Raw genomic sequence first — 23,518 nt, forward strand, 5'->3', positions numbered from 1 at the left:
GATGGCTTCTGTCTTGTAACTTAAATCCACACCACTGTCATCACCACCACAGCAAATATTTTTTCTTTGGGATGAACTTCATCTTGTCACTTTTAAGGAGGTGTCCTAGTACTGCACTGAGGATTTTTTCCCCCTTGTTGAAAGCCATTTAATTTTTCTTATTTCAGTTAGTTAGTGAAATATTTTTTATTTCAGTTGGTTATGGAGCCAGCTGTTTCTCTTGATAATTCTGATTGCAAACTTAAATTTAGAAAGGGCATTCTGATGTTATTTCCTGCAGATAATCCTTGGTAGTAACTAACATCAGCCAATTTAATTTTATAAAAAAATTTAGGTGTAATGAACTTTAAAATCCATACATCTAAAAGTTACACTAAATCATTTTATTATTAGAAACTTATTTAAGACTATTTCTGGCTTCTTATTTTAGGGTCCTTAAGAGGTAAATTGGGCATGAAAGTGCTTGTGGGAAGTGGATGACTATGTACATAGAGTGGTATTACTAAAATGTAGGATTTTTTTTTTGTCCACTGGAAAATTAAAGTATAATTGACCGAATAAGGAAAAAAATGTGTTTTGTTTGTTTGTTTTGCAGAATGATTCATTCTTTATTGGAGGCTTATTGAGAATTGGTTATAAAATAGAAAATGTAAGTGTTAATGTGGAAATCCAGCACAACAACTCTGAATAGATTTTCAGTGCCCCTTGTACTGGGTCCACAGAGTCACCATTTTATGTGCAGCATTTGGTAGTACTGATTTCTGTATTTTGCCTAAGCAATCTCTGTATTTTGGGGGTTTGTATGATTTTCACCCCCCCCCCATATGTAGTGTAATTTGGAGCTTTAATTACAGATTGTTTTTTCTCTTTTAAATTATTTATCTGGCATATGTTCTCCCAAGTGAAATCATTACATCCCTGGTATGAGCATTTTTTGATGTATAATTACTAGATATCCCTAGATACAATGGTAAACTATTTTTAATGCTACTAGTGACATAAACATCTGTATGTTTTCTTTATACCTGACACCAGCATTGATAACTTCACTATTTAATTTCAGAAGTCATTTCAGACACTAGAAGCACGAATAACATTTTTGTGAGCTCTTGACCCTTCATGAAGTTCTTTGCACTGAGTGCTCATTTACCCAGCCATGCCCTCCTCTTTTTGTCTATATCCTTATTCTCCTTGCTACAGACTATTTAAAATACAGTCTCTTTCGTGAACCTTAATCTATACCTTTAATCTTGCAGTAAGGATGGAGGTTGTAGTTTAGATGAGATCTGAGACTCCTCATTTATCTAGTGTTATTACATTCTCCTGCTACCCACGGTAGCCTCTGGCCAGGTTTGTAGACCTCACCTTCCAGGTCTGTAATCATTGCAACAGCATCCTGAGCTTTGAGGGTGGTCTGAGGTTACCTGAAGATATAACATATGTGAGTCTGTGGTGTCTGTTATCTTGTGTGTTGGAGTCTAGCTATTCTAGGTTGCATGCTAGAGTAGTGAAAATGTGAGGTTTGTACAAGTTTTGTATTAAGAATCTGAAATACTATATATGTATATATAAAAGATACATTTATAGTGCCACATGTAAACTTATGGTTACTACCAAAATCACATTCTTCATCCTTCTTTTTGAAACAGAAAATCTTAGCAATGGAAGAAGCTTTGAATTGGGTGAAATACACAGGCGATGTAACGATTCTACCTAAATTAGGAGCAGTTGACAATTGTTGGCCTATGTTAAGTATTTTCTTTACTGAATGTAAGTATAAATGCTTTAAATTGTTACCTGACTCAGTTTTATAAAGGTATTAGTTTGGAAAATAGAATATGTAGCTATGTGATTTCTTACTTATCTTAGGATTTAAAAAAATATTTTTCTCTGAGTAAGAGAAAAGCCTGAATAAAAGAACTTTAACCTTGTAGTTAATTTTATTCTGTATTTTCTGTCTTAATTATTTCTGTGATGTTACACTTTTAAAAAAATCTTACCAAATGGATGTCATACGTATACCCAAAGAAAGAGTCTGCAACTTGGACTCATGTATTTTCATTCATAGGAGAAGTAAGAAACTGAGTTAAGATTACGATTTTCATCTCTCTGATGAATCTTTAATTCTCATTTATGATGAGAAACTGCCTTACATATTTTCCTACTTTCTGAAATGTTTTTCTCTAAAGCATTTGAATGTTAGCAGTGTTTTTTTTTATAGTAGTTATTGGAATCTTGAAACAGGAAGTATTGGCTCTTTAGTTGATGATGACTGGTAATTTCCCATTTCCACTGAGAAGAGGGCACATTTTATATTCTTCACCTAAGTATTAGAAACTAAGTTTAAACAAGACAGGTTTTTCTGATGTTTGTTAGATTCTGGGCTGCCTTACATGGGTAAAGGTGGTTCTCTTCCTGGTTTTGGAGATTTTTAATTATAGGCTATGTTTTATGGTGGGAGCAGAGGACCAGTATCATGTATTGGGCACCCACGTGGGCTCATTTCTGACTCTGTTCTCTCTTCTTTATATAAGCCCTGCAAAGTAGCTGCTGTGAAAGTAGTCCTGCGAAGTAGCTCCTATATTAGAAATGAGCTAAGTAAAAACTTTGAGAGGTTAGGTGACGTTTCTTTAGTAAGCAGGAGAACCTAGATGTGAAATAGGTCTTTCTGATCTCAAAGTCCAGGTTTTTGTTCTATAATCTTGTTCTGTCACTTTAGTACTAGTTTACTTTATTTGGTGATCTTCCGAAATCCTTTCTTCAATCTTAAGTTTTAGGGACTACTTTTGCCTTGGAAATGAATATATTTGGCTAGAGGCACAACTATAGTTTGGTTGCAGTAAAGTTATTATTTACCACTTAAAAAAATTTTTTTATAGAACAGCTTAAAATAAAAAAATGAGGTCTGGTAAATTTTCAGCATAAATTTTGGTTATTACCTATTGCAATTTAATAAAGTTCATTAAATTTTTATGAGACTAGTTAGTGTTTCAAATAATGTCTCATTTTAAAATTCATGAGAGCCAAAATGTTGCAGTAGTTATTTTAAATTCTTCATTTGTTATATTAAATACATTTTAGAAAGTAGTTTCCCTGGTTTTTGTTTTCACACATTTTATTGTTTGTTTAAAATTTAATTAATTTATTATTGTATTATTTAATTATTTTATTTTGGCAGAGGGTGGGTAATTAGGTTTATTTATTTTTAGAGAAGGTACTGGGAATTGAACCCAGGACCTCATACATGCTAAGCATTTACTCTACCACTTGAGCAATACCCTCCCCTCTGTTTTCACACATTTTAATTGAACTCTGTGCTAGATACACCCTAGGTGTTCAATAATTGTTGAATTGACTTGAGTAGTTATGAGGCCTATTTGGAATGTGTTGTGACAGAGCATTGGTAACTACAATTAGAACTAGAGTAATAATAAACAAGTGGGATTTTTTGATGCTAGAAATAAAACAGATTAGATTCATAGCAAGCAATGAATTTAACGTTTTCTGAAACATTTTATCAGTTGTTTATTTAAAAATATATTATTGATGCATGTAGAGTACAAGAAACATATTATTTAGAAAGTATGTCATGAACTTTACAGACTCACCTATCTAACCTAAGAATTAGAATGTTAACAATACCAATTTGTTTTTTTTTAAACAAATGTTTTCTCACTCTCTCCTAAAAATAAAATTTAGATAAGTATCACATAACTAAAGTTGTAACAGAAAACTGCAATTTGCTTGAAGAATTTAAAACCCAAAATTGTGCAGAGTGTGTAGAGGTAAGAATAAATATTTACTTGTAAGTATATTTTTAAGATTTACTTCTTAGAACTTTGATTAAAAGTGAATTTCAGTAAACACTGGTGTATGACAATCCACAAAGAGCTACTGTAAAATTCAGTAACATGTTTGAGGGAAGTTTTTAATAACTATTGATTGAAAATTTTTTTTGGAAGAGGAAACCAGCATCTTGATCAGAATTTTCTGATGTTACGCATTTTAAAGAGTTAGTTGAAATTTCTTTTAAAATTGAAAGACTTAATTAGTTGAAGGAATATGATTTTCTTTGGGAACAACTTGGTTGACATGCAATTCACATGTCATACAATTTATTCATAGAAATTATGATTTTAACTAAATTTTTAAGAGATTTAGGAAGATATTTAAAAGTCTATCTAATTCTTTGGCTAAAGCCATTGATATAATCCAGTTTATTTTGAAAATTTGAATGTTTAAAGTGAAAAGTTTCAGTTAAATCTGTAGCGCCTTTGATTTTATTCTTGCTAACTTTGCCACCTCAATTTGGGGGCAGTTAATGTAACCACCATTGCCTATATGCTATTGATTTATATATATATATTTTTAAGCACTCAGGTTTATTGAATAATACCACATTTTCTAATCTACATTTAAAATTCTGTCTTGTATCTATTTTTTTCCCTGCCATATGCAAGCGTAATCAGTTATATTTAAAAGTGGGCCTGCCAAATACTGTTCACAAGGGGACGGATTGTTAGTAGTATTCATAACGTGATGGTTTTGCTTACTTTTTAATATTCTTTTAACAAAGAATTAAGTCATCAGAGACAGGTTTCCTTAAATAAATTGTACCAAAATATTGGGTATTGAATTCTCATTTTCCGCATAAATAATCCCCCAGCTTATTTCTGATCTCTAAGATAGAAACCCAGAACCATTTTTTGTAGGTATTGGGGTTCCTGATTGTATGCAGTTAATTGATGGGTCTTCTTTTACCTTGGTTTCTCAGCAAGGAGAACTAATGAAAATGAAAGGAAATGAAGAGTTTTCCAAAGAAAGATTTGATATAGCTATTATCTATTACACCAGAGCCATTGAATGTAGGTAAGAGCAAAACAGAACAATGAGACCCTTTCTATGTGGCAGAGCAAATTGGAGTGCTAGTCAGTAGGAAGAAACGCAAGATGAGGAATTGGAGAGTATCTTCAACTTGCTATGCAGAGTACATTTTCTCACCCTCAGGTATTAGAAACATGAGAGATGGCCTGAGTACATGAACTTAATCAAGCAGTATGACTCAGGCAAGTCAGGCAAAGTTGTGAGTTTTGTTCTGTTCTGCCCCACTTTTTTCCCCCAGATTTTCAGTAGAGTTCTCTGTTCTTTCTTTTTGTTTTGTCTTCAAATAATTCCTTCCAAATTATTAACTTATCAAAAAGGGTTGGTTACTAATCTTTGAGATGTCAACCATTTAGAGATTTTTGCTGTCTGAGAGGAAGCTTTTAAAGGATATTAGTTGGAATTATTGAGAGAATGTATGTGTTCTTTCTGTCTCATTCTCTGTTTGCTCAGCTACTAGAGTTTTGTAGCTTTCCTGCAAGTGTGCCTCACACTTGGCTCTTACTGACCTCTTAGCTGGGCCACCTCATATTGTAGCAGCCTTAGGAAGGTGCATTTTAGACAGCTGCCTTTTTTCCTGCCTTACTCATGTCCATGAGGAATGAGTGAATCTGGGTAGCACACCACATCTGAAAGGCTACTGCTCTGTTTTTCTGAGGAAGAGGTAGAGGAGAGGGAAATAAGTTTCACCATGCACGGTAAGAGAAAACTAAAAAGGACAGAACTTGAAATGAAGCTTTTAAGTTACTGTTGGAATTTACAGACTTTGAGTTCTTTGTCGAGGTGGTACAGTCCTGACTTAAATACTTGTAGTTTGCTAGCTTTTTAATGTCTCATTTGATCCTCATAATAGCCCTGTGAGCTTGGCAGAAAAAGTAGAACTCTTTAATCCTCATTTTGAATACAGGGACATTTAAGTTGATGTAAACAAGTTACTCAGGTAGAAAGTGAAGGAACCAGGATTTAGCCAGTTAAGACTCCAAATCTTACATTCTTTCTGCTCTGCCACATGGATGTAAAATTTTTGAAAAATTTCCCATGCCTTATGTTTTCTGTGGTATGTTTGTTTTGTACGTAATGTGCTTAACTGACAAAACATTATTTCTTTTAAAGACCTGAAAATCACCTTCTTTATGGTAACCGAGCTCTTTGTTTTCTGCGCACTGGACAGTTTAGGTAAGTTGGTTAGATAGCCTAATTACTGAACTATTAGACTAAGTGCCTGTTTTTGAGAAATATTTCTGTTTTGCAATTATGCAAGAAAATCCTTCAGGAGCTCTTTGGCAGGAATTAATGGCTAACAGATCTGTAGGCTTCATAGATAATAACAGTGACAGAAAAGCTGTTCTGATTGAGTGGATAATACGTGATTTATATTATTTTAAGCACTTCACATAGATTATTTAATTCTCACAACACATTTAATAGGTAGATAATGTTAATCTCCACATTGACATTTAGACAAGCTTATATACTATTAGTAATTAGTAATTGTAAATTGGTTTCTATTCTGCCCCATTTTTTTCAAGCTATGATGTAGTGATGCCAAGATTTGAATACAGATGTTATCTGGTGATGATGACAAAGTCTGTGTTTATAACACCTATTACTACTTCTTTTGCTCTATTAATCTTTATAGTTCTGGAAGAATTTTTGCTCTATTTGTTTTCTCTATTTACCTTGGTATGAAAAAATTAAGTAAATGTTCTTAAGTGAAAGAAAAGAAATTTAATGGTTGAACTTTGGGAGTGAAATTGTAATTAATTCTTAGTTCCTCATGTTGAACTGAGCTTTTGTTTATTAGTTGGAAAGGATTGTTGACACTGTACCATGATTTTACTGTCTCTCTCTCAGTTTAAAATTTTTAGGACTTCAGTATTAAGCATTAATATTGTTACAAAACTCTTTCCTAACTTAGTGTAAGAAGGGTTTAGAGTTGCTTCAAAAAATTATCCACTCAGTAAAATAATATTAAAAAAATAAACTGAAAAACTAAGTTACAGCCTGGGATTCTCAGAATAAAGCTGCATAGGCATAAGGTCCTGCTTAATTATTAGTTATAATTCATATTTGTGTCTGACCTTTCTGTTGCCCAAAATAAAAAGAAAACCTGACAAGTTATATAATTCTCACCATCCATGAAGAAACAGGGACACCAGTTGCTCAGGTGAAACACTTTTCCTGGTGTTTAGTTCTGGAAGAAATTTCTCATACGGGTTGCAAGCAATATGAACTGAGTGATGGAGTAGGGAAGAACCTGAGCACACTCCTGTTCAGAGCAAAAAACTCCCTGGGAGTGCGCTTTAGGGTTTCACAGATGGTTTCGTGTGTGTGTGTTTTCTCACGGAAGCAGAGAGTCTGATACCCGTTGTTTTTCGCTGAAAGCACTTATGTTGGGATGTGGGAGGGTGGGAGTGGGGAATGTAGTATATTCCAAGTATGTAGCGTTCAAAAATAACATTTATGTTTTTCTTTTATTATAAACAGAACACTTTCTCATGGTAGAAAATTTGGAAAATACAAGAGTTTAAAAAGAAGAAAATAAAAATCACCACTAATCCAACCACCTCGGAGAATACCGCTGTATTAACGATATGCAGCTTTTAGGTGGCTTAAGCCGTGGATAAACCGAGGCTATCTAGTCTAGAGGAATGGATGGGCTTGACACAGTCTTCCATCAATCCACTGTCCTCAACTGGTTCTCACAAGAAATGAGCTGCAAATGTCTTAGGTTATTGCCTCTGGCTAGGTCCAGAATTGCAGATATCCTGTTTGAAGGTGAATCTGTATGATTTCAAGATGAATAGGTTGGCAACTTGGCTAGCCTCTTGTGAAAATGGAGGCGCCTGTCTGAAACTTGATTGGGCAGAAGGTCAGCCCCTCTGCATAGGGGGACGCCGAGAGCTGAGAGGCAAACCAGGGTGTTTCTGCCCTCTTTCGTGAGTGTTCAATGCTAGGCACTCAAGCAGGATCCTCCTAAAACTCCGCTGTAAAGGAGGTACATCAAAGTAGAAATACAGAAGCCAGGACCTGATGAGGTGAAGGTCAATAGCAGGGTTGTGCGTCCAGCCTTGTACCTCCTTCCTGACCTTCTAGCTCTGTGGTTCAGTACCACTGAAGTTTTCTCTGGAGGCAGGTCAGCAGCACTTCCTTCTTAGGCAGTCACCAGTATGTATTGGATGCTTATTTAATGTCAGAAGCATTATACCACATCGGTTTTGCTGGTGTTTCCCACCTCGTTCATTGTTGATATGACTTGCTCAGTAATGTAGGGATGTTTTCTGAATATGCAGTACATATAGCTCCTGATCAGGTGAACAGACGATGTGACTTCAGAAAAGAACACGTGGCCAGTGATTCAGTCGTGCATTGACCCACGAGGACCCAGGCCATTTAGCTGAGTTACCAAGGTTGAGATGTTTTCAAGCTCTCACATCCAGGGTTGGTAGACCTGTCATGGGGATTTGGCTGAGCAGCTGTGGGAACATCTGGGGATAAAGCATCCAAGCTCCCTGGCTCTCTTCTGAGCCGTTTATGTGTGTTAATTCATAAAACTCACAACCCTATGAGGTAGGTGCTGCTGTCTCTTTATAGATGAGGAAACTGAGGCCTGCAGAGGTCAAGTAGAGTGTCCTCCGACACTAGGTAGGTGTTACAGGGCCAAAATTTGAACCCAGGCAGCCTGGATGCAGAGTCTCTACTGTTAATCACCACAGAAATGTGATGACAGAATCAAAGGGCAGTGTGAAAATGGAAAAAAAAATTAAAAATGGTCTAAATAGTAAATAAACACAGTTATCCTTAACAGGACATGCAGATTAAAAACCGTGAGTCACTCTTTGGTACCCATCAGATTGGCAAAAATTTAAAAACCTCATAATACCGAGTGTTTGAGAGGATGTGGAATAAAGGAAACTTTCATTCTCGGCTGGAGAAGTGTAAATTGGTGCGAGCACTTTGGAGAGCAATGTGGCAAGGTGAAGATGTGCATACTCTGCAGCCCACTTCTGGGCTCTCCAAGAAGATATGTACAAGCCTTCATTATAGTGTTGTTTGTAAGAGTAAAGAAATGAAAGAACCTAAAAGTCCATCAGTAGGGGAATGGATAAAATGAATTATGGTATATTCATACAATGGAATTCTGTCCAGCAGCTAAAATGAATGCAATGTTGAGTGAAAAAGCAAGTTGCAGAATGATTTGTACGGTACAATGCCATTTACATGATGTTTAAAAATGTAAACTGAAATGCCTATCCATAATTAATACATAGTGTGTATTAAAAATGTTTTTAAGGTGCATGGGCCTAACACCAGGGGAGTGATTGTCTCTGGGGAGGGAAGGAGGGAAAAAGATTGGAGATGGGAAAGATGGTTTACAGTGGATGTCAACTGTAACAAACCTCTGCAGAAAGATCTGAAGTAAATATGGCAAAATGTTAAGATCTTGCTAAGCTGGTATATGGGTGTTGATTATGTTAATGTTATTCTCTGTATTTTTATGTATACTTGAAATATTTGATAAAAGGAACAAAATGTAATTAAAAATGCATATAAAATGAAAAAAAAGCAGTAAACATCAAGGATAAAGTAAGTAAAAAAAGTCTTGAAAGGAGAGGAATATAAGTATTTTACGACCAATGGCTGGGAGCCTGAGGTGAAGGTTGTGTGGGGAAAATGCTTTATTTAGAAATGGTCAAGGTGGTGGTGGTTTTAATGCCAAATAGTCACACAGTTTGTTAATCTGACCACCTTTGGGTGGATCTAGGTGAGGCCAAGAGCCAATCAGAACCCTTACCGTTCTCTAGAGGTGTGGAGTCCCAGGTCTGCAGATGCCACACTGGGAAATACGCGAAATGGGGTTGGAGTGTGGGAGGGGTGGGTGGAAGTTGGCTCCCTCCTGCCCCCATCTTCTCCCTACTGAATCCTTCAAGCTGAGGAATGTGTGCGGTATATGCCAGAATACCTGGCTTGGATGAGATGTCCTTTTTATTCTGGTCTTCCAGAAGTTTACTTTTCAAAAACAATTTGGTTGTTGGAGGGCATTTTAGAGTGGTAATTTTTTTTTTGAAGTAATTAGAAATTTTCAGATTAGAGGAGAATTTAGAAAAAGCAATCGGATATATCTATAGCTTCTGTAGGAATACTAGTTATGCAGTGTATATGATTAGGCTTATGTTTAATTCATTCTTGTGGGACTTACATGTGGAAATTTGATTTCTTTGACGGGTGGGATGAACTGTAATGGGAAATGTAATTGGAGAAGAGGAAAGCTTAGCCTTGGATTTTTTTTTTTTAATTTACTTTGGAAAATTGTGCAGTTTTGAAACTTGGTATTTACTTTGACCTTTTGGTATTTAACTGTTTACCCATTACATGATATTTCCTTCTATTAGATCCCAACTTGTGATTAATAGGTGGATTGACTTACTGACCTGTGTGTGTGTTTCTGAATTTCTCTGAGGCCCAAGGTGTAAATCAAGTCAATTGTATGTTTCTGTGAGAATTTCAAAAATCTGAAGTGTGTGTGGAGAGCTTTAGTGTGAGTGTGTTGGTCGGTGAATTACTCCTCAGTCTGCTCTCTGTCGTATTATGGTCGCATTTTTGCTTACAAGCTACTGAATTTGCTTTTAAAGAAAAGTTATTTTTTCAGTCTTCTTTGGGGTGCACCTTCTTTTAAAAAAGCTGTAACAAAGCACATCATGAAAAATTAAGAGTACAAATGGATAAACTGAAAACTTGCCCAGCTCATGTCTCTGCCCTAATTTTCTTCAGATCCTTATGTTTCCATAGTATTTTATGCCTATACGAGCACATACGTTGAACCAAGTGAGGTTGCCGTATTTATAAGTCAGAACAAGACAGTTTTGTTTTGTTCAGTGTAAATGTATGTATATTTCTTTTTTTTTTAAACATGGATAGGAGCATATTACATACACTGTTGTACATGTTGCTTCTTTTAATGTTTAAATCGTGCAGTTGTTGTATCAGTGTATATGAAGATCTACCCTAGTTCTTGCTCATGGCTCCACAGTCTTTTACTCAATGGATTAGTTTGTATTAGAACATAGATTGTTTCCAGCTTAGAAAACCATACACAACTCTGTAATACCCTTTTCCTTACCTTCTACACTCAGATGCAAGTGTATATGTGGGATAAATTTATGATGAATTTATTTTACTTGGGTAAAAGAGTGTATGTAATTTCAATTCCAAACACTGACTTTTAATTTAAAATGTATATGTTTATTAAGTCAACGGTTAATTGTCACTGCATATTTGACAGTAACTGACCATTATATCTGAATCCTGCTTTTGTTGCTTCGTTGTAAGTTCTAGAAACTTGGGAAGTAGTATTGTTCTTTCTTTGTTGATTTGGTCAGGCCCTGAAAGTGATGATTTACAATAGGTGAAAAAATGGTAACTCTTGTGGCTTTCAAAGTTCTTACATACTTATATGTTGTGGTTTGAGAGAGTCAATTAATAGCATCTCCTTCCCCTCACAAGTCCAGAATCAGTTAAGAGATGGAAGCAAAAGACAGGCAAATGGTGATCCAATCTTGTCTCCAATAGTAATACAGTTATTGAACAGGGCCTTAAGTCTGATAGCCACGTGATGTGTTAGTTCTCCCATGGTCTCCCATGGTAAATGTTAAGCTTGAGGAAAAGGGAATCTGGTGTTATGTTGGTGTTTAAGATAAGTTCCCAAAGAGTAAGAGAAAGAGGCTAAGCCACATAGGATTAGTGCCTCTCCCCCACCGTTAGATAAATTGTTACTATTCCCTTGGGGATAAGTTAGTAAAGGTTGTGGAGAGTGGAGGAGAGCTCAAGAGTGCCAAATCTAGCAAAGGGGAAAGTAAGTGTTCTTTCCTAATGTGTTTTAGGGCAAAATGTATATATATATCTGTATATGACTGGAGAAGGAAATACACTTTCCCACGTAGCGTATAGTGAGTTGGAGCATTTAGACTGGAACTCTGTTTCTGATCCTCTGTTCAGTATGCTCACCACTATGTCACATAGTCTTCAAAGGTAAATAACCATTTGTGTCTCTTGGGTTTTCCTATTTTCATAGATTGATTGTGCAGGGTATTGCTGCTGCTAAATATTCCTGCTATTCAGAGTGTTTAAACCCTGGACCACAGTGATTTGAATGAGCAGTAACACCATGTAATTTACTATGCCTACTTTGCTTTAGCTTCTAGAAGAATGTGATCAAATGCTAGTAAATGTGAAAATGTTCATATTAACATTAATGTACATTTATATATTAAACATGTTTATAATATATGTGATTAAATCTGCAATATAGTATGTTTATATTATAGGTATCATAGTATTTTATATTATAACATTTAATATTGATTTAACAAATATTGGAGTTCTGTTTATAGATATGTCAGAAATGAGCTAAAACAGACAGAGCCCCTGTGTTCCAGACAGAGGGCCAGCAGTGTGAAGGCCTGTGGTGAAAAGGGGCGTGTTGCGTTCGTGGAATTAGTGGTATGCCTGAATCCAGAGAAGGAAGAGGAGAGGTGGTCAGGGACTTGACCAAGGAGGGTCTGGTAGGCTGCACTGAGGCTGTTGGCCTTTAAGAGCATCAAGAGGGGAGAGTAAAGGATTTTAAACTGAGGGGAGATAGTGAGATTAATATCTTAAAAAGAGCATTCTAGTTGCAGTGAGGAGAATGGATTTGGAGGGGATATGGCATGAATGTAGGTTAGGAGGCTGTTGCAGTATTTTCGTCCAGAGGTGATGGTGGCTTGGAGCAGGGTAATGGCTGTAGAAATGGAGAAGTGGAAAGATTTGAGATACTGTGGAGGTAAAGTTGATAGAAGTTGTTTATGGTTTGGTGTTGGGGATCTAGGCAGAAGGCAGTGTTTGGAACTGTTCTGAGGTTTGTGTCTTCAGCAGCTTCATGGATTATAGGCCCACTCCCACACAGTGGGGTCACTGGAAGAGAAAGTTGTAGGAAGGAGAGCTTGACTTCACTCTTGGATGTACTGAGTTGAAGTGTTCTTGAGGGATCTAAATTGGAATGTTGTGTAGGTAGTGAGTTTTGTGAATCTGGGACTCAGAGGAGAAGTTTGGGTAGGAGACGCCCATTTGGATTAGTTAACCTAGGTAATTTGAAGTCGTCGTTGTGGGTAAGCTTGGGGAGCTGATTCTCAGCTATTACTGCACATTGGAATCATTTGAGTTTTGAAGAATTTCCGCCCCTCCAAGATTTGATTTCATTAATTGGGCATTGGGCTTTTACGAGTGCCCCCAGATAGTACTAATGTGCAGCCATGGTTGAGACCCACTCGTCTAGAGAGAGCATGGGTTGAATTAGAAGAGGAACCAGTACTGAGCTTTGGGAGACAAACTGTGGCCAGTAAGAGAAGGGTGAACCTGCACGGGAGGCTGTTAAGAGATGGTAAGACAGATAGGAGGAAAACTATGGGATCATGGAAGCAGGTGAAAGAGCAGCCCGCTGTGCCTTGTGCTGAGAAGCCGCCTGGAATTTGGTTTTAGTAAGATGGACATCTTTTAGTTACCGCAGGGAGAGCTTTCAGTGCTAAGCTTAAACAGTTACTGGGTAGGAGTGGATTGAGAAATGTGGGTGAGGAAATGGAGACAGCTAGCATAAGCAGCTGTTGAAGATATTTGGGGAGAAAGGCAATGAGGAGCAGAAGAGGTTTGCCGTTGTATTAAGACACTTTTGGCTGCAAATAACAGAAATCTCTGATTCAACTGGTTTAAATGGTGAAGAAAACTTAACCTTATCCAAGAGTTCCAGAAGAAAGTGGTTCTAGGGTTGTATGTTTAGTGGCACAGCAATTTCATCAAAAACCTAGGGTTCTTTCCCAGCCCCACTGTGTGACTTGGACTTCAGGCTGTCCCCTCAGGATGGCAGGATGGCTACTGTAATTCAGATACCGAGGTGGATATTACAGTCTCCAGCAGAAGAATGACTCTTGGAAACTTCAAAAAAAAATTTAATATAGATACTGAGAAGTGTACAGTTTATAAGTGTATAGGTTGAATTTTCAGTAACCAGACAACCATAACCAGCACCCAGATCACAACCCCAGTACCCCAAAAGTCCCCCTTGTTCATCCTTCTAGTCATTACCGGCTTCCTCTCCCAGGAAAACTGCTATCCTGACTTCTAACACCATAGGTTAGTTTTGCCTGTTTTTGTGCAATATAAACAGAATCATGTAATATGTGCTCTTTTATGTCTGGTTTTCAGCATTGTGTTTGAGATCCATATTGTTGCATGTAGTTGTAAAGTGTTCATCTATTGCATGAATATACCATATTTTATCCATTCTATTGTTGATGGGCATTTGGGTAGTTTCTAGTATTTGACTTTTATAGATAGTGTCATTGTGAACATATGTCTTCATTTCTGTTAAGTATATAATCAAGGAGTGGAGTTGATGGGACAGGAAGGTGTGCTTATATTTAGATACAGTACATAATTTTCAGCGTTGTTGTACCATTTTACACTCCTTCCAGCAGCATATGAGAGTTACGATTCCATGTCCTCACTAACACTTATTATTTTGTGTCATTTCATTTAGACATTCTGGTGGGTGTGTAGTGATATGATGCTGTGATTTTAATTTGCATTTCCTTAAGTTGATTAAGAATGTTTAAGTTGAACATTTTTCATATGCTTATTGACCACTCAGTCTCCTTTGTGAAGTGCCTTTTTGAATCTTTTGCAATTTTTTTCTTATGAGTTGAATGTCTTATTCATTGGCAGGTTTTTTTGTTTGTATTGTTTTGTTTTGTTTTTTAATTCTGGATATGAGTTGTTGGTCAAGTATATGTATTTCAAATATCTTTTCACACTCTGTGGCTTGCCTTTTTTACTGTTTTCACAAATGGAAGGTAGTAATTTTAATATAGTATAGTTTATCAATTTTTTTTCTTTATGGTAAGCATTTTATGTGTTCTGATTACAGTCTTTGCTTGTTCTACAAAATGTTCTTGTTTCTTCTAAAAGCTTGATTTTTAAAAAATATTTCTTTTTTTTTGTCTTTTTTTTTCCATTGAAGTATATAGTTGGTTACAATGTGTCAATTTCTGGTGTACAGCACAGTGTCCCAGTCATGCATATACATACATATATTCATTTTCATATTCTAAAAGCTTGACGGTTTAACTTTGATATTTAAATTTATAGTCCATCTGGAGTTGACGTTTGTATTTAGAATGAGATAGGGTTCAAGGTTCATATGAATGTCCAGTTGACTCAGCCCCTCTTTTTAAGAGTATGTTTGCTCCATGCACTACAGTGTCACCTTTGTGATATAGATGAGGTGATTACATATAAGGATCTGTTCCTGATTTATATACCCTATTCTGTTCGTCAGGCCTTCTATCTTCAGATAGCTTTTTTTTTTTTAATGTATAATTTTAGTAGGTATTGCTATCTGGTAATATAAATTTCCTTGTTTTGTTCTTTGTAATTTCTTTTTAAGAAAAGAGTGATGAGTCCCCTTAGGTCACACGACTACCCCTAAACCAGGCAATGAAGGAGAATGGGATTGCCATGATTGGCTTAAATTAATTAGAAATTAACTCTAAATCTTGTGGTATTGAGGTAGACCCTCAAAACAAAAGTCAAGTAATCAGGTAGAGGAGGGGATAGCTATTGGGGTAGATTACCCCCAGTATTGGCTTAGGGTTTAAGACATTTTTACTTATTTGTTAAAGATGAGAGAAATCTGAGCATATTAAAATTTGATAGGAAGTTGGACAACAGCGTGAATGTACTTAATTCTCCTGAACTTTACATTTGAAATGGTTCAAATGGTAAATTGTACATTGTGTATATTTTAACTACAATAAAAAAATTGATGGGGCAGGTTCTTGAGAAGGAATGGCTAAATTTACACATGAGAGAAAGGATACTTGATACTGTAAAGTTGGACAGTTATATGGCACAGGTGAAGAAATTGGCCATGTAAGGAAGAATAGGACACCTTTATTGTAAAATTTTGTAAAGGAGAAAAGGTAGGGCCAAATGTGAGTTGGTCTTTATGTTTGGTGGTAGGAAATTGAGAGAGTTCTCTTTGATGTCTCCAGTTTACTCATTGAAATAAGAGGTTATCTGCTGAGGGAAAAAGCAGGGGTTGGAAGTTTGAGGAAAGGACCTAAGATGTGAAATGATCACTTTACAAAGTTAGAGAATGGTTTGATCTAGAGTGATTGCTTAACAATGTTGAAAGCCTCTTTGGGTTGTTGGAATCATGAGTAAATAGTGCTACCAGTATGCTCTGCTGTGTAATTTCTTCCAGCAGTACTTGGCTCTCTAGATGTAGTTATGGAGAAAGCAGAAAGTAGGAGTGATCCAGCCTTGGGTTTTGCCATACAGCAAAATGTAAACACGAGGACAATGAAGTATAAAGAATTAGTATACATGTGAATATGAAACGATGAACCAGCGAATCTTAAGCTAAATCAATCAGGAAGTAGAAAAAAAGAGAAAGTGGGTAAGTCAGTGAGTTGGCCACCCTGAGGAGATAGCAGGAACAGGAACAAGTAAGATAGAAGGAGCTAGGTTATAGGGGAGGGAGCGAGATGCCTGAAATAGTCATCTGGGGGTTTGAACAGTTTTGAGTGGTGAGAAAGTTCCCAGGGTGGGCAGTGGTGGGCGGCTGAGCCGGGGTAAAGCAGGAGGTCACTGAATGTAAGGAAGCCAGGAAACTGTGAGACTAGGAGTTAGGTTTTAGTACTTGCCAGTTTACAAAGACTGCTTTGGCATAGTACCTGAAAACAGGCAGAACTGAATTATTATCCTCATTTTACAGGTGAGAAAGTGGGCCTAGAGAGGTCAGTCACTTCCTAACAGCCCCAGTGACAGTCAGTGACTGACTTGGGCTTAATCTCTGAATCATGTCCCAAATTTGTGCTCTGTCCACTATGGCTTAGCTGATGTGTTGTGTGAAAGATCTGGGGGTTTCATTTTTGGAGATCAGAAGCTTGCTGACATGCAAAAATAGACCCCAGAAAACTGTGCAAATAATAGCAAGAAGTTAGGCATAAGTAACATGTGGTTAGTTGTGTGCAGGAAGTACTCCAGAAGTATTAAATGTAGTCATTCCTGGGTAGTTGTGATTGTGACTCTGGGTGACTTTTCCCCTTTGTTTTACCTTTATGTATTTTCCAAATTTCCTATAATGGACAGATATTACACGGATTAAAAAATTGAAAACTAGATTATATATGGAAAATTAAAGTATAAATATATATATGCAGTATATGATGCCTTTATTTTTAAAAGTTTGAATATTTTATATTTTTTTTCTTTTTTAAAGAAATGCACTTGGTGATGGAAAGAGAGCTATTATTCTGAAGAACAATTGGACAAAGGTAGGTTTCTTTTATGTTTTACATTGGGCAAATAGTGCCAGACAACTTTGTAAAAAATCTGTTTGCAAGATGTAAATTCTCTAAAAGTGCTGGATAAAATTATGCAGAGCTCAGAAATGTGGCAGGGGAATCTTCATTTCCATAGTCAGAAAGGAGATGTAGCTAGCACGGCAGTAAGAGGCTGCGTGTGTCTGAGGAGGTCGAGTAGCCCATAGGAATCTTGGGGCCCCTTAGTGAGTGAGATGCCGGCATCTACACGTTCTGGGTGGATTACAGACCTCGCTGTGAAAGATGAGACTTAAACCTTAGACGGAACCATAGGAGACTATCTTCATAATCTTGAGGTGGGAAAGGATTTCTTAAATAACACAATGCACAAATCAGTAGGGGGAAGAGGGGAAACTGATACATTTGACTATATCAAACTTAAAGATTTCTTTGTGTCAAGACACCATGAATAAAATCATAGTCTGGGAGGAGATAATTTGTCATATGTATAATGTATGTAAACTAATAGGGTTGTATTCAGAACATGCAAAGAACTAAAAATAAATAAGGAACCCAGTAAAGCCAATAAAATAAAAGCATTTCAGAGATGAGGAAACCTGAATGGGTAATAGAAATAAACTGTATTTCCCTTCCTAGTAATTAGAATTGTAAAGAGCTAGAAACCAAGAGAGCCCAATAGGAAGCCTCCAAACAGAGCCACATGGACACCCACAAGTGAAAAAAAAAACTGTGATATTGTCTGAGTCCTTCAAGTTGGCAGAAGTTAAAGAGACCAGTAGTCCTGAGTACTGGTGAGTGCGTGTGCTAACAGGAACTTTCAGTAAACCAGTCACGGTTGAGTTGGTGGTGGCCAGTTTCGAGAGCACCCTGATGTGCATCTGCCATAACTGATTTTAAGGGTGTGTGCCCCACAGACATTCTTACATGTGTGCACATGGTGAGAGGTGCGAGGTTGGCCACTGCAGCACTGTTTTAATGGCACAGAACTGCAAATACCTCAGTATCCATTAATAAAGCAGTGGATGAATGTGGTATTTTCACATGATCAAGTTGATACTATGAGCTGTCTGATTGGTCTCCTGTCTTGAAAACCCGTTGTTTCTCCAACCTCACTCCTGCTCTCTTTTCGTCCACTCGGTGTTGGCCCACTAGCCTCCTCACTGTTCCTTAAACATGCCAGGCCCCCTCCCAGTTTGTCCTTGCTCTAATTAGAATGTCTTTCCCCAGGGCATGAGCTTCTCCCTTATTTCCTTTCATTATTCACTGAAATTTCTTTCCTCAGTGAAACCTTCCCTGACCACAGTACTAAAATGCCAGACTTGTCCTTTCCTCGATACTTGCTACCCTCTTTATCTGCTTTACTTTTGTTCCTCTTAGTATTTATCATTACTGAACATAAAGTACATATGATTTAAGCTGTGTTGTTTTCTGTGGGTCCTTCAGTATAGTGTGAGCTCCCTGAGGACAAGTTTTTTTGTTGTTTGGTTCATTCTTGAATCTGGACAGCCTGAGAGCTGCCTGGCATGTAGCAAGCACTTGTGAATATTTGTTGACTTAAGGAATGAATTGAGTGAATGAGTTAACTGGCTTAGCAACGTTTAGATTTTAAAAGCAGCGTTTACAGATTTTTTTTATACCAGAGTGAGTAGAATCATAGAATTTTAGAGTCAAAAATTGTGATTCAGGGGGCCTAGGAGTGTATCAGTCTGGGAATTATAAATTCTCCAGGTGGACTTCTGCATCCACATTTTGGAGTCACTTTTTAAACACCTGATTTTATAGATGAATTTGTTGAGTCCCAGAAAGGTAAAGTGACTTTTGCAAGGTGTCGTTGCAAGTAAGAGACAAAATTGAATTGAGAGTCTGGCATTAGATATGCTTCTATTTGAAAGTGATCAGTTTGTTGCCGTTTTCATTTATGGGTTGCTGCTGTACTTGAAACAGAATGTTTGCTGATCACTGAATCTGGCGTTTGGCAGGTGCTCTATAAATTTATTTACAGAATGAATGGATGATAGAGTTCTTAACAGTGAAACCTAGCCCATGATTGTGGTTTTCCAGAGAGAACTTTTGCTATTTCAATGTATTACCAACTTAGAAAAAGAATACCAAAACTTTCTTAATTACTTTGAGGACTTTATGTAGAATGTTTATTCCTGGCTTAATTTGTTAAACATAAAATATTCACTCTTTTTTAAAAAGACTTTATGTTTTTAGAGCAGTCTGGGTTCACAGAAGAATTAAGAGGAAGATCCAGAGATATCCTATAAATTTGCTCCCTCTGCTCCCCCCGTTCATAGTCCCCCCATTGTCAGCATCCCCCAACAGAGTGGTACATTTGTAGGCTGATAAGCCTACATGGACACATCATAGTCACCCAAAGTCCATAATTTGTCTTAGGGTTCACTCATAAGTGTTTTACGTTCTCCGGATTTGGACAATGTGTAATGACATGTATTCCACCATTATGGTTCATGCACAGTATTTTCACTTCCCTGAAATCGTCTGATCTGCCATCCTTCCCCCCAAACTCCTGGCAATCATTGATCTTTTTACTGCCTCCATAGTTTTACCTTTTCCGCAAGTTTGGATCATACAGTGTACAGCTTTCTTAGATTGGCTTCTTTTCATATAGTAATATGCCTCTAACTTTCCTCCATGTCTTTTCATGGTTTGATATCTGCTTTTAGCACTCAATAATAATACACTGTCTGGATGTACCACAGTTTATTTATACATTCACCTACTGAAGGATGTCTTGATCATTTGCAGAGTTGGACATTTGTGAATAAAGCTGCTGTAAAAGTCTGTGTGCAGGTTTTTGTGTGGACATATGTTTTCAACTCCTTTGGGTAAATACCAAGGAGTGCAATTGCTGGATTGTGTGATAAGAATATGTTTGGTTTTTTAAGAAATCAACAAACTTTCTTCCAGAGTGGCTGTAACATTTTATACTTCCGCCAGCAGTGAATGAGAATTCCTGTTGCTCCACATCCTTCCAGCATTTGGTGTTGTCAGCGTCCTGAATTTTCGTTGTTCTAATAGATGTGTAGTGATACCTTGTTTTAATTTGCATTTCCCTGATGACATATAATGTGGAGCACCTTCTCATACGCTTATTTGCCACTGTATATCTTCTTTGATGAGGTGTCTGTTAAGGTCTTTGGCCCATTTTTTACTTGGTTCTTTTCCTATTGTTGAGTTTTAAGTGTTCTTTATATATTTTGGATAACAGTCCTTTATCACGTTTATCTTTTGCAAATATTTTCTCCTGAACTATGGCTTGTCTTCTCATTTTCTTGACATTTCTTTCACAGAGTATAAATTTTAATTTTAATCAAGTCCAGCTTATCAGTTATTTCTTTCATTGGTCATGATGCCTTTGGTATTTTATCTAAAAAGTCATCACCATACCTGCGGTCTTCTAGATTTTCCCCTATGTTATCCTATAGGAGTTTTAGGTCTTTGATCTATATTGAGTTAATTTTTGTGGAGGATGTATTCATTTTTTTTTGCACATAAATATCCAGTTCCAGTATCATTTGTTGAAAAGACTATTGTCAAAGATCAGTTGACTATATTTATGTAGGTTTACTTTTTTGTTTATTTGCTTTTTAGTGGGGATACTGGGGATTGAACCCAGGACCTTGTGCATGCTAAGCACACGCCCTACCACTGAGCTATATTCCTTCTTCCACCTTGTGTATTGTCTTTTGATGTTATACAGGATGCAAACCAGTAGCCTCACAAATGTCCTCAAGAACCTTTTACTTTTGAGAAGTATAATAGAACTCTTTTGTTTGGGAATGAGAAAACCTAACTCAGATTTGGCATAAGTAGAAGATGGAATTTATTACTGGCTTATGTAATTGAAAAGTCCAGGAGTCAGCTTCAGGCATGGTTGGATCCATAGACGTTTTTCTTTCTATTTCTCAGTGGTGCTTCCCTGTTCCTTAGCATCATTTTCAGTCTTTTTTCTCTCTGTGTTCCTTTTTGCATGGGTTCTGTTGCTGTCTCCTCAAGTTCACAGATCTTTTCTTCTGCTGTGTCTAATCTGTCTTTATTTCTATCTAATTTATTTTTCATCTTAAATGCCATAGCATTCATCTCTAGAATTTCAGTTTGAGTATTTCCTATATATTTCATGTTTTTACTTAATGTGCTTACTTTTCCCCTTAGCTGCTTGAACGTATGAAATATATTTGTAATGGTTTTAATGTCCTTATCTACTAATTCTATCATCTGTGTCACTTCTGGCTCGTTTGTAATTGATTTTTTTCTCTTTATTATATATCACATTTTCCTTCTTTGCATACCTAATAATTTTTGATTGGATACCAAACATTGTGAATTTTATCTTGTTTGGTACTAATATTTTTGTATTTCTGTGAATATTTTTGAGTTTTGTTTTGGGATGCAGTAAAATTATTTGCAAACAGATTCTTTGGAATGTTGTTTTAAGCTTTGTTGGGCGATACCATAGTGGTATTTGGTCTAGGGCCAATTTTTCATCCACAACTGAGGCAAAACTCTTCTGCATACTCTACTTAATACTCCGTGAATTCTGGTGTTTTCCACTCTGGTCGGTGGAGATGGGAATTATTCCTGGTCCTGTGTGAGTGCTGACTCCTTTTCTCTGTTAGTTTTTCAAGTGGTTCTTTCCCTGGTTTGGATAGTTGCCCCATATGAATGTACTGATTGTACTCAGCTGAAGACTCAAGCGGGACCCTCTGAAGATTTCTGGAGTTCTCTGTCCAGTTCTCTCCTCTCTGGTCCTCTGCCCTGTAGACTTAAGCTGCTTTGGCATTTGTGGACTCGTAGCTCTGTCTTAACTGAGACCATATTCTCTACCTTGGGTTCCTTCTTCCTGTGCTGTGGCTTTGAAACTCCTTCAGTAAGGTGCAGCAATCATAGGGCTTACTTTCTGTGTTTCTCATCTCTCAGGGATCACTGCCTGATACCCAGTGTCTTGTTTGCAAACCTTTGTTTCATATATTTTGTCCTTGTTTGTTTTAGACAAGAGGGTATATCCAGTCCATTACTCCATCTTGACCAGAAGTGGTAATTAGAGCATAGACTCTCTTGCCTTCATTTTGAAAAAGTGGAAGCCCCAAACTGATATCCTAATAACTGTTAATTCTAGTGGAAAGAGGACCTCTTTTAGTATTTAGGTAGTACACCTGTGGGATGCCTCAGCCTGATCTTGGTTGAGCCATGTGCCTGCCTGTGGATCAGTTACTGTGACCTGGGCAGTGGTACATCTTCATGGATCAATCTCCAGGGTCACAGCTATGCTTCTGCTCGACCAGACATTGTTGAGATGGGGCACTAGGGTTGACAGTCGTGCCGTTACTGTGTGGAGTAGGGACATGGGGGCACAAAAAAGGAGGGGGATGCCAAGCAGATGAACAATATATGTGATAGAGAAGGAGACGGTGTCAGAGAACAAAACTTTCTTTTGTAATTGGGTTCAAGAAACTTTCTGAGATACCTTTAAATTCAGACAACTTCAGCAGAGATACCTGAATAAACTTTTTTCAACTGATAGAAGTTATTCTGGGTTTTACAGAGTCTAGGGAAAACGACTCAGGAAAGGATGAGAAAGGTGGGTGGAAAAGAGAAAGAAATAAAGTGTTTTCTACAAATTTACCAGGTAGGGTTTATAATCTCTCATAATTTCTTATGCTGTGATCTATTTAATGCAGTTACCTAGACTTTAAGTTGATACATGCTTAGTGGATAGAATTTTGGTGTTGTCGCATATCTGTGACATCTCTATTTTCTTATGCTGTTGGAGGAAAAGCGGAGTTTAACTAAATGCAGTCTGAACTGGAATCATCGATCTGAGCTCAAATAGTCTGGCTAAGAAGTGCTCCAGAACTCCCGAGTGGGGCTGGTGCACCAGAGCCAGAGTCTACAGGCACTGAGCCTGCATTAGCAGAGCGCCTCTGGTTGTTTCTGACTTCTCTCAGTGGAGGGTTTATCTTTCTTAAAAGGATCACTTACTTCTGATTTCATACTTTCTCATAGAATCAGAATGCTCTTTGTAAAATGTATAGTAGAGGAAAGAGCTCTGGACCTGGAGTCCTAAGATCCAAGCTCTTTTGTTTGTCTCTAAATAAACGTGGCATTAGGCCTGTTACATTTGTAACTTGCTTCTTAGGTGGACATACAGTGGGAGTTTGGTTTGGGAGTTGGCTGAGTTAGCCCCAGGTTTGGTAATATTAGCTTTCTAGATTAAAATGTTCACGTTTAATATA

The 23,518-nt window shown here is 37.1% G+C and overlaps 1 protein-coding gene across 8 annotated transcripts in view; it reads left to right on the forward strand.

Annotated features, from left to right (window-relative positions):
* Positions 1–23,518, forward strand: part of TTC3 (tetratricopeptide repeat domain 3) — a 104,834-nt gene that overhangs the window by 14,494 nt on the left and 66,822 nt on the right. For 3 of the 8 annotated variants that reach the window (XM_072969077.1, XM_072969072.1, XM_072969067.1), the window contains exons 6-11: positions 596–649; positions 1,650–1,770; positions 3,700–3,785; positions 4,775–4,869; positions 5,995–6,057; positions 17,195–17,249. In XM_072969077.1, the coding sequence (XP_072825178.1) occupies positions 596–649; positions 1,650–1,770; positions 3,700–3,785; positions 4,775–4,869; positions 5,995–6,057; positions 17,195–17,249 (474 nt within the window). Of the gene's footprint in view, positions 1–595; positions 650–1,649; positions 1,771–3,699; positions 3,786–4,774; positions 4,870–5,994; positions 6,058–7,464; positions 17,250–22,849; positions 22,912–23,518 lie in introns of those variants that run through there. The other 5 variants (XM_072969093.1, XM_072969098.1, XM_072969086.1 and 2 more) reach the window with 4 other exon arrangements.

The sequence above is a fragment of the Vicugna pacos genome, chromosome 1 (genome assembly GCF_048564905.1).
Source record: "Vicugna pacos chromosome 1, VicPac4, whole genome shotgun sequence".
NCBI classification, from domain to species: Eukaryota; Metazoa; Chordata; class Mammalia; order Artiodactyla; family Camelidae; genus Vicugna; species Vicugna pacos.